General features: G+C 42.8%; 1 protein-coding gene across 1 annotated transcript; it reads right to left on the bottom strand.

The window, feature by feature from the left end:
- Positions 1–1,120: 1,120 nt before the first annotated feature.
- Positions 1,121–9,122, bottom strand: LOC128400277 (vomeronasal type-2 receptor 26-like). The gene is made up of 5 exons (XM_053362436.1): positions 8,811–9,122; positions 7,045–7,899; positions 4,944–5,171; positions 4,084–4,210; positions 1,121–2,124 (listed from the first exon to the last, which is right to left on the bottom strand). Exons 1-5 carry the CDS (start codon positions 9,120–9,122, stop codon positions 1,223–1,225), a joined length of 2,424 nt encoding a protein of 807 aa, XP_053218411.1. The 3' UTR covers positions 1,121–1,222.
- Between the last annotated feature and the right edge of the window lie 1,978 nt (positions 9,123–11,100).

The following is an 11,100-nucleotide window of genomic DNA, read 5'->3' as shown; positions in this document are numbered from 1 at the left end:
GATCACCATTTCCCTTCCTCTAAGCTAACTCCTCAGTTTAGCACCTAACTCTTATTCATACCTCTGAAGGGGGGGGGTGGAATCCTACCGAAATTTATGGTTAGCATTGGGGAATCAGAATCAAATGATTCATTGATGTGTACTTGATTACTACTTACAAGAAAGTACGGACTTGTTGGGTGATAAGGATTTCTCTGAAGTCTTCTTTAGCAAAAGAGCCAAAGATATGAGAAGCAAGTCCACCAATTATAAAGTCACCAGGCTGATAGAATTCATGTGGAATCCTGAGCGAATGATTGGTGGTGCAACGTTTGTTAGGTTTGCACATCACATGTGGCAGAAAGGAGAGGATGGACACAATAATCAGCAGCATACTGAGGAAAATGTTCCGTCTAGTCACACACCTTTACTTCCATCGAGAACATGCCTGTTAGCTTCAGAACCAACCTCACTACAATCTTTTGCCCTCACACAAATGCCATGTCCAATCCACAGATTAAAAGACTGTCTTACAACTCTCCAAGTGAAAAATGAAAATCCCGCCTCTTCCTCTGCCCTCCCCATTGTTTGAAATGGCAGAAAGGGATTTTTTATTACTAGACTTTGACTAGTATTCTCTCAAAATCTATGAGGACCTTATCCAAAGGAGATTCAGTGATGACAAGTGTGATAATTACCAATGAGATAATAACTAGGTGCTGTTATTGCTGGGAAGGTCGGAAGAATGGAGAAAAACATGTTTTGTGATGTTTCATGAAAAGCCATCTCTGTCAATTCCTGAGACGACACACAAAGGGCACACAAAGTAAACTACAAAGAATAAGAAAAGAACAGTGAGCCTGTCTTTTTTCAAAGAAGGGATGCTTCATGTGACCATAGAATATGCATCATCTGTCCTCTAAACCTTCCTGCATGAACCTCCCTTTTTAGCTTACTGACTATTACACCAAAACAAACTAGGGGAAGGCAGGTTTGGTTTGAAAGTAGGAAGGTTTATACAGGGGCGGATCTACTATGAAATGTATGGGTACTATGTGGCACCTGTAGCAGTGCCAATTTGTAGTTTCAGTACATGAATAATTCCTAGGCTTTAATGGTCTAATATCTCAAAGAGGACAACAAAAATGGTACAAAGCAATTAATACAAAATAACTGTATGATGGAGAGCATATGAATATTAACTATAGAGTAGTCTGAAAGAAAAGACTGGCAGTGGGGTATACTACTGTTTCCTCCTTATTAACTGCTGTTTGTCATTTAGATCAGGCCGCAACACAATGATGTAGCATTTGGGAGAAAAGATGAAACCTAATAAGCCAGCACTGGAGGCCAAGATGGAGAAGATCTCCACAGCCACCATGTATTTCCCCTTGGTGCTCAGGTAGACCGGAACAAAGGAGATCCAAACACTACAAAACAACAACATGCTGAAGGTGATAAATTTGGCCTCATTAAAGCTGTCAGGCAGTTTCCGGGCTAAAAATGCTACAACAAAACTGACAAAGGCAAGGAATCCCATGTAGCCCAGGACACAGTAAAACATGACAACCGACCCTTCATTACAGTCTAGTATTATTTTGTCCATCACAGAGTGCGAGTCAGAATTGGGGAAAGGTGGAGATGTTCCTAACCACACAGCACAAATACCAATTTGGATAAGAGAACAAGAAAGTACAGTGGTGCTTGCCAGTCTTTTCCCCACCCATTTCCTCATTCTGGATCCTGGTTTGGTGGCCCCAAAGGCTAGAACCACAGTGATGGTTTTGGCCAACACACAAGAAACAGTCGCTGTGAAAATGATACCAAAAGTCACTTGTCGAAGAAGGCAAGTCACTGTGCTCGGGGGGCTGATGAAGATGAAGGGGCAAAGAAAGCAGAGCAGAAGAGAGGTGAGGAGCATGTAAGTCAGATTCCGGTTGTTGGCCCTGACGAGTGGTGTGTTCTGATGTGTAATGAAAATGACTAGGACCAATATTGTGAGCAGTGAGAAAAAGGCAGAGAGGAAAGCTAAGCTCATCCCCAAAGGTTCTTCAAACGTCAAGAAGCTTATTGTCTTTGGAATACACTGTGTTTGCTTTTTGTTTGGATAGTGACCTTCTGAGCATCCGACACAGTCATTCATGTCTGGGGGAAAACAAAGAATTGAATGTCAGTCAAGTGTATTTGAGGGCAGCTGCTTGTACAGTGGGACGTGGGCTGTGGGTTAAACCACAGAGCCTAGGACTTGCCGATCAGAAGGTCGGCGGTGTGAATCCCCGCAACGGGTGAGCTCCTGTTGCTCAGTCCCTGCTCCTGCCAACCTAGCAGTTCGAAAGCACGTCAAAGTGCAAGTAGATAAATATGTACCGCTCCAGCAGGAAGGTAAATGGCATTTCCGTGCACTGCTCTGGTTCGCCAGAAGTGGCTTAGTCATGCTGGCCACATGACCCGGAAACTGTACGCCGGCTCCCTCGGCCAATAAAGTGAGATGAGCGCCGCAACCCCAGAGTCGGCCGCAACTGGGCCTAATGGTCAGGGGTCCCTTTACCTTTACTTGTGCAGTACCTCAACTTGGATGTATGAGAGGTGTCCCTAACCAGACACAGGAGTGGTTAGTGTGGGAGGTTGGTGCTCTGCAGCCCCATCCTGACAGCAGAGTATTGCTGCTTCTTACTTTCATGAGCACTGGGAACATGTCCTGAAGGGGTGGTTGGATCAGGATGAAAGGTGGGAGAGGTCTGAGGAGTTGCTAGCTGAAAATGCCAGGGAGGGATCCAGTGAGCTGGGTCAGGGCCTCCTGAGACATGTCTGTCTGAGGGGGATATCCAGGTGAGGGCTACTCATATGAGAGCTACTCATACTACAAGCAGTAAGGGACTCATCTATTAAGGGTAATGGTTTAATTTCCTGAAATGGGAATGTTTGCTTATGTTGAATTGTTGTTTGTATGTTTTCCTTTAGCAGTAGCTCTCTCGTTTGATTGGCTGACTGTGAATCACATGAGAGAGGCATTCCATTCTGTTGTGACTGCTATTCGAGTAACTGTCGTTTTTTCACGTGTGTGTGTGTGAGAGAGAGAGAGAGAGAGAGAGAGAGAGAGAGAGAGAATGACTGCTGAAAAGAGGATCCCAAGATGTTAATACGGAGAAACTTTTACTCACTATAAGGAACCAAGTGAAATAGAACCAAGTGAAATAGTTTGTTTTACTACAAAGGAATTTCAGAAATAGGCTGGAAAGAGAAGCTGCTGAGTTGCAACTCATTACCAAACTTAAAACCATGGAGAGACCTGGTCTGAACAAAGACATTGGATTCTTATCTCATTATACATGACAAAGCCATTTTTCACCTTCTCACCCATTGCTTTTTCCTGTAAGACCTATTGCAGTCGTTAAGAGTCGTCAACAGGCTCATCACAGCTGCCAATCACCCATTCCCACCACCCTTCTGAGTAATACCCCTCCCCACCTTCTCACTATATAGAAGGATCTGGCAACTTCTGTTTCAGTGTATCTGAAGAAGTGTGCATGCACACGAAAGCTCATACCAAGAACTAACTTAGTTGGTCTTTAAGGTGCTACTGGAAGGAAAAAAAAATTTTGTTTTGACAAGTGAAATAAGTATGAGATTGTAGATATGTTCTTCTCAGTTATATGATTATGAAAGTCAAACTGTTTTGAACATAAGGAGTTTGGACAGTGCATATCATCACAATTTATTCTATTTTTATAATATATACACAACCTGGCTGTACTAGAGTTGTTTCTCAGGAGTGAGCTGCATGGGAAGGCAGTGCCCTAGAGCTCCCTTCGCTGTGCTCTACAGGTGCATTGGCAGAACAAATCTCCAGTCCCCCGCCCCCATCGCTGTCCAGGCAATCTAGTGCTAGGGAACCTCTTGCCCATCATGCTTTTTAGGACAAATCACACCTAGGATGTTAGGAGTAGGGCAGGTAAAATTGCACTTTGCAAGCCCTGGTGATTAGTTGATGGTTGGGTCTGTTTCCAAGTGCTGTGTCCCTTTGCAAACCTGATCACTGGCTGATTGTGGTGAGGAACTGCACAGCTGAGAGCAAAAGTACGACATGTATATAGTGCCTCATACCATTCTGAAATGAAATCTTGCCTTCAGGACATTGGGCACAGTCATAGCAGCAGAATTTCTCCCCCTCCTTCTTCTTTCTGCTGGAACCAGGAGGGCATTTTTTGTTGCAAAGGGAGGGGGGCGGCACCTGCCAATTTGAATTAAGTATGAAAGCAGTTAAGTGCACAGAAAATGATTGGCTTTTGGAAAAGCTGAATTCCATTTTCTGGGCTACGAGCAATGAAGTGAATTGGAGAAATGGCACACTGAATACTAAGAATATTTTGAATGCAAATGCATTTTACTGCAGACTAAGACCCATAATGGCATCTGTTACTAATGTAACTAAATATGTCCTTATATCCCAGTTGAAGTTATGGCCATTTCAAGAAGAAGATTTTTTGAAAGGGAGAGATTAGATATGAATAGTAACTTTAATGACCAAATTGCTTGGAAAAATACATTTTTGCAAACTTACCAGAGTTTTAACCTGCAGTTAAAAGGAACAGTTTTAGATGACTAAGTGTAATTTAAGGAAGAAGCTGTACGATTTCTGATCCATTCATGTTTTAACATTATTATCCCTAACCAGCCAAGTGTTTTCTCCTGAAGTCAGCCTGTCTATCGGCAGGCCCAGCTCCCCTTGTCTGCTTTCTAAAGAGGTTTTCTGCAGGTTAGACTTAGATACCACTCAGCTCATCTCCAAAACTTTAAATAATTCTCTTTAGTACTGGAACAAAAGATAACGTCCCTATATAGTTGATAGCTTCACTACATTTGTGCAAGCCTGCAAAAGTATACAGGATCCAAACCCCAACTATGCCACAATGACATTAATTTAGGACACTTCTAGGTTGTGATTTCCTGAAATCATGCCCCACCTGTTGAAAACTCCTGTGCCACACCATGTTGTCTTCATTGATGGAAAACTCTTTTCCTGGGGGAGCATCCAAATTCATCCATCCAACCTTCATTCTGATGAAAGAGTTATTTGGGAAAGTGACCAAGTTGGTGATATCGAATCCAGCTTCAAATTCCCTGTTCTCACTAAAAGACACTTCTTCTCCCGCACTGTTGTTAAATGAGACACTCCTAAGAAATGGGTGGAGCTGCATCGAGAAGGCAGAAAAAGGACAATTGTTTAAAACTCAAACTTATCTTATGTTCAGCATCGCCTTTTAAAGTGCCATTGCCTCTTCCAAGATCTATCATGTTATCAACCAATAAATTTGTGTATGTTTATTCAAAACCTGCCAAGGGGTCCAGTTCGTTTTGTTGCCTTTTTAGATAATTTGTAAAAAGTTCCCATTCTTCCTTAAAGTTACAGTTGTCCTTGTCCCGCAATTTGTATGTCAATTTAGCCAACACTGTGTAGCTCATCAATTTTTATTGCCACTGTTCTTTTATTGGGATTTCCTCATTCTTCCATCCTCGTGCTATCAAGACTCTTGCCACTGTTGTAGCATACATAAATAAATTCTTTGTTTTTCTTGGCAGGTCTTGTCCTACAATCCCTAACAGAAATGCTTCTGGGTTTTTTTTACAAATGTCATTTTAAACATTTTTCTTCAATTCATTGTATATCATTTCCCATTTTTTAAAAACTTCTCTACATTCCCACCACATATGATAAAAAGCCCCTTCTTTTTCTTTACATTTCCAACATATGTTTGACCTGGTTTTATACATTTTGGCTATCTGTACTGGTGTAATATACCATCTATACATTATTTTCATATAATTTTCTTTCAAAAGAGAACAATCTGTAAATTTCAAATTTACTTTCCACAATTTTTTCCCAGTCCTCAAATTGTATATTATGTCCTCTATCTTGTGCCCATTTGATCATGACCGATTTGACCTCCTCATCTTTTGTTTCCCATTCTAGCAAAACACTATATGCTTTCTTCAGCAGCTTCAACGTGCAACTACACATCCTACCTACCTATTTTACAGTTTGGTTATTCCTCTTTCAATTTTTGTCTGTTGTTAAAAATGTTGTTGTTAGTAACAGCAGCAAGAATATTATTGGCCCAAAAATGGAAGCAAGAAGAACTACCAACATTAGAAGAATGGAGGATGAAATTGACGCACTAAGCACTAACGGGAAGGATCCGAGACCAGCGGGACCAGAGGTTTACCGAAGACTGGACTAAATTTACTGAGTATTTGAAAAGTATTTGTGATGATCAGATTACGTTTGTAGGACTACAAGAAGTTCTGTGAGGAGTAATTTAAGAAATATTGTAAAAATGGAAAGTGAGAAATGATTTGTTAGAAAAGGTAAAGGCAATATTAAGTTAAGAATTGCAGGAGAAATAATCAAGACGGAAGACTATCAGAGATGCTGAAGGAAGTCCAAACAAGGACATATGTATAATAATTTGTGTGGTATGTCTTAAAAAAATCTGTATGCTAAAAATTAATAAAAAATATTATTTAAAAAATGTTGTTAGAGGTATAGGTTGGTTGCTCGAGAGCAATCAGGCAATATGCTGCAATAGTTTGTTTTAAAGCTTTCTTATCGGTGATAAAAACCTTTGGAAAGAAGAGCGCCTCTATTCCGTGTCTTGCTCATTCACTGGCAGAATCTGAGAGTGGGTGGTCCTTAAACCTTCCCCAGCAGAGTAGTTTCTTGACGCCCAGTCTGCGCCTCCCCTCTCTGTGCGGAAGCCTACTGCGCAAGGAAGGCGTGGGTAATGGGGGGCCTCTCTCCTCCCCGCTTTGCTCAGGCAAAGTGTCCTGGCACTGCCTCGCCTCCTCCGAGCCCTGCATCTCCTCTCCACTAGAGGCGTGGCTACTTTACTCCGCTGAGGAAGTGCTGCTTCCCACAATCTTGGGGGCTCTCTGTAATCCATTCGCCTTTTCCCCTCTCGCCCCTGAGCCGATGGCAGTTCCCTGGCAGTTTGTCTTTGCTTTATCAACAATATAAAATGAAATAATAATTAAAAGATATAACAACAACAACAAAAGAACCATTACCTGCCAAGGCTGCAATTTCTGAAGCTGCGGTCTCCATCTTCTCACAATTCCTCTGTCTTTTTCGCTGGATCTGTACATGGCATCATGTAGAGCATGTGCCACAACATAGACAGCATTGTAGATGCTGTAGCTGTGGCCAGTCATGCTCATCTCAAAGCCAGACGAAGGGAGGCTGTCCAGCTTCTCCAGTCCAGTGCAGGGTTCACTGAACTCAGTACTGGATTTTGAAAAGAAACAATAGAATGTCTGCAGCCAGAACTGCTGAAGAAAACCATCTTCACCTGCCATGAAAGGATTGAGGGAGTGAAGAAGGGTCTTGAATCCTTGCACCTCATTTGAGTGCACTGTGAAGCATATGGAACCATGAAATGGTTGCATAGCTTGGCTCATTTGAAAGGCCACTGCTGAGAAATCCAGGTGAGCACTCATAATCCATACCTTCTCCATAGATGTCACATTTTCTGCACCCCCTGCTGCTAGCCATAGTTGCAAAAAACAGAAGGACTTGGCTTCTCCATAGACAACGACAGCATTGGCTTTGCTTTCTGCAATATCATGATAGGCATGGAGCCACTGGGGAATCATGTCATAATACTCTTCAAAATATGAGCCTTTTGGAGTTCTCTCTGAAAAGGCCAAGCAAATGCCTCTCTGGAAAAACAGAGCTTGCAGGATTTCCTTAAACTTCTCGCCACTCTCACTATCCAATGCGAACAACCCAACCCACGTCCATCCAAAGTGCAGAAGTAACTCAACAATCCCTGTGTACTGATGGGCTTCATTGGGCACCATCCGGTAGAAGGGAGTGGATTGGCTTTGACCAGCATCCTCTGGGGCAAAGGAGCCATAAGTGAGCTAAAAGGAAACAGACACTTATTTCCCATTAATGCAGTAGAAACATTATGTGTGGATAGCAATGATGAAACCATTGTGCTTTGGACCCATTGTCTTAGTAAGCCCGTCAGGGAATGGGCAGATGAGGAGGAGTGGTGGAGAGCAGCACCCCAAGAAACTTCCAGAGAGAAGGAAGGGGGGAGAGTATGGTGTGGTGGTTTGAGACGGGTCACACCCAAGAAGGAAAAAGGACCTGGGAAATAATAAGTGTTGAAGATCCAGAGCAAGGTAGCAATGAACAAAGACAAGAGTGAGATTTCTTAGAAACAGTACAGCAGCCAAATGACATTCTCTCTCAAGAGAGTTTGTCAGAGCCCCCTCCTTCCACAAGGTCAAGACACGCTCTGCAGAACCCAAAAGAGAATTATTCTTAGCAGCCACCATAGGCAGCAGGAGACGTCTGATTTCTAGGAAGCAATGGCTGGTTTGGTGGCAGCTCAAGAGTGTACTTCCTGTGAATTAAAGTAAACGAATATAAAAACTCTCTGTGTGTCTCTGATTTAACTAGGTAGATAACCAGTGAGCTGTTGACGGCAGCAGTGACAGCCCCAAACTCTCCAGGTCAAATTAATTAAGGTAATGGGCAAGCGACTGATGAGAAGGCTCCGCAATTCATCCTGGTTGGAGTCTACCTGAGGTCAGCAGACCAAGCTGTTCGAATACATAGACTAGGTGTGTACAACTGTATACGCAAAATGCTGCATTCATACCCTCTGAAGAACATGCAAAGGTTGGGAAATGGATGAAGGCGGATGAAAGCTTTTATTGAATACAATCTGAAATTGTCAAGGGGGCTATAATGGAATGCAAAACTTTTCTCAACAGGACGGAGGAAAGAAGAATGAGGGGAAGTCACCATGTTTGACCCTTACCTGGGGAATCTTGTAGACACCTAAGATGGCTGCCATGTGGAGGGAAATCTCAAAATCAAGACCCCCAATGACTGCCCTCAGGTTTTTCTGTTTGTCACACTGGTAGTTGGGTACGAATCTGTAGTGTGTAGAGAGCAGCTCCAAAGTGGCCCAGTAGGTCATCCTTTCACTGAAGTAACTATCAAAGATGTGGAATCCTAATGTGACATTAGGTAATAGATTGGAATTCTTGTTGATTTCCTTGACTGCAAACACCAAGGCCAGAATTTGCTGATAATATTTTGGTACAACACTGCAATGAGAGTTGGACATCAAAGTGTTTTGCTGTGTACCATTTTTTGTCAATCTGTTTAAGGAAACTTAGGTTCCCTGTTTTCTGTGCTAGGGAGCAACAAGGCAGCTTACAGACAGATTTAATTAAAGCAATAACGAATTTGGTTTAAACACACACACCAAAAACTGTATCACGCTGTTCACTCAAGTGAAGCTTGAGTTCCACTAAGATGGCTAGATCCTAGTAAGCCAGGTATCCTTCAGCTTATATTTGTGAAGTTTCTGCTTCCTTCCTAAGTGCAGAACCTTACATTTGTCCCTATTGAAATTCATTTTGTTAACCCAGTTCTCAAATCTCTTAAAGAAATCTTGAACTCCAAGGCAATCCCTACTCGCCTTCTAGGTCATATTTGTCATCCTGTATTAAAATCTCCAATTCATCTTGCTTGTTTCCCATACCCTGTGCCTTTTTGTAGAGACAAATGAAACTAGGAGTCATTCCCTCCAGCTGCTTCCTTCTTGTAGTTTGTTGCCCTGTTGCAGGTTTCTGGAGCACCACCCCCGTTTTCCCATGCATCAATGAAGCTATTGCCCCTGGTACCAGGCAACCTTCTGTTGCCTATAATGTTTTGACAATTACTCTGTGTACTTTTTCTTTGAAGATTCTGTAAAACCCAATGGTAGAGCATCTGCTTAGCATACAGGTGGGGCTGGGGCAGACCCCTTTCTGAAATCCTAGAGAGCAACTGCTACTCTGTGCAGACAGGCCTGAGCTAGGTAGACCAATGGTTCCTACTGGCCATTCACCCATTTCCTGTTGACATCAGAATGCTGGGCTCTCTTGATTATGACACCCATGTGACTGGTCGTGGCCATGGCTCCTCCTCTCCATTAAGCCAGTGTGGTGTTAAGAGCGGTGGACTCGTAATCTGGTGAACCAGGTTCGATTCTCCGTTCCTCTACATGCAGCTGCTGGGTGACTTTAGGCTAGTCACACTTCTCTGAAGTCTCTCAGCCTCACTCACCTCACAGAGTGTTTGTTATGGGGGAGGAAGGGAAAGGAGATTGTGAGCCGCTTTGAGACTCCTTAGGCTAGTGGTAAAGCAGGCTATCAAATCCAAACTCCTGTTCTTCAAATTCAGGTGATGGGTAGGGTTAAGTCTAAGACTGATCCTATGTTGTGTAAGAGGAGGAGATATTTTGCACCCCTCCCTATAAGTAATAAATCCCCATAGCAAAAATAAATAGGAAGTATTTCATAGCCCACATGCTAACTTCGGTATTAATATCACATGGGAATTGAAATACTTACAATGGATTAAGAATCTGATGGATGGATGGCCATTGTATGAAGTTTTCATAGTCAACAGAGGACAGGATGTGAGAAGTAAGTGCACCAATGATAAGGTCACCTGGCTGATAGTACTTGTGTGGGATATGGAGGTGACTGATGCTCCGATTGACATTTGACATATTCACCATTTGAGGCAGCGAGAAGATTAACACAATTAAGACTGCCATACTAGGAACAATACACTTTCCTAGACAGAGATTTCCCTGTTTACAGCTAATCAGCATTGGCATTAGAAACAGCCTCAGTAAAGCACTTGCCTTAAATGGCACTCTCTTGATGCACCAGCTAAATTCCCAAGACCTAGGATCCAACTCCAGAGGAAAGCTCACTAAACGAGTCGGCAGCACCTTAGCATTTGCTGGGGATGGCAGAGAGGGTTTTAATTCTTTGTAGACTAGATTCCTGGAAGTCTATGGAGGTCTAATCAGAAGCAGATTATTACCATGTAATTGATAATAACAGGGGAGGGAATAATGATCCCTTTGCCTCAGCTGGTCCATTGGAAGTAGCAGAGACAATGATCCACACAGAACAATCCCTCAGCAGCCTCCTTCAAGTGTTTTCAAGGCATTGTAATGAGGGGGAGCAGGAATAAGCCTGTTGCCTCTTCCCCTCTATTGCACCCCTGCCGCGAGTTTCATCACCTACTGTGTTCTCGGAAAA

The sequence above is a fragment of the Podarcis raffonei genome, chromosome 13 (genome assembly GCF_027172205.1).
Source record: "Podarcis raffonei isolate rPodRaf1 chromosome 13, rPodRaf1.pri, whole genome shotgun sequence".
Classification (NCBI taxonomy): domain Eukaryota; kingdom Metazoa; phylum Chordata; class Lepidosauria; order Squamata; family Lacertidae; genus Podarcis; species Podarcis raffonei.
This window is presented reverse-complemented; position numbering and strand designations above follow the sequence as displayed.

Excerpts from the sequence above, each read along its gene's own strand:
- LOC128400277 (XM_053362436.1), bottom strand. The coding sequence starts at position 9,122 with ATGTCCAACTCTCATTGCAGTGTTGTACCAAAATATTATCAGCAAATT. Across the intron at positions 7,900-8,810 it reads GTGTCTACAAGATTCCCCAG|CTCACTTATGGCTCCTTTGC; the intron begins GTAAGGGTCAAA and ends GTTTCCTTTTAG. Across the intron at positions 5,172-7,044 it reads AGAAATTGCAGCCTTGGCAG|CTCCACCCATTTCTTAGGAG; the intron begins GTAATGGTTCTT and ends TTCTCGATGCAG.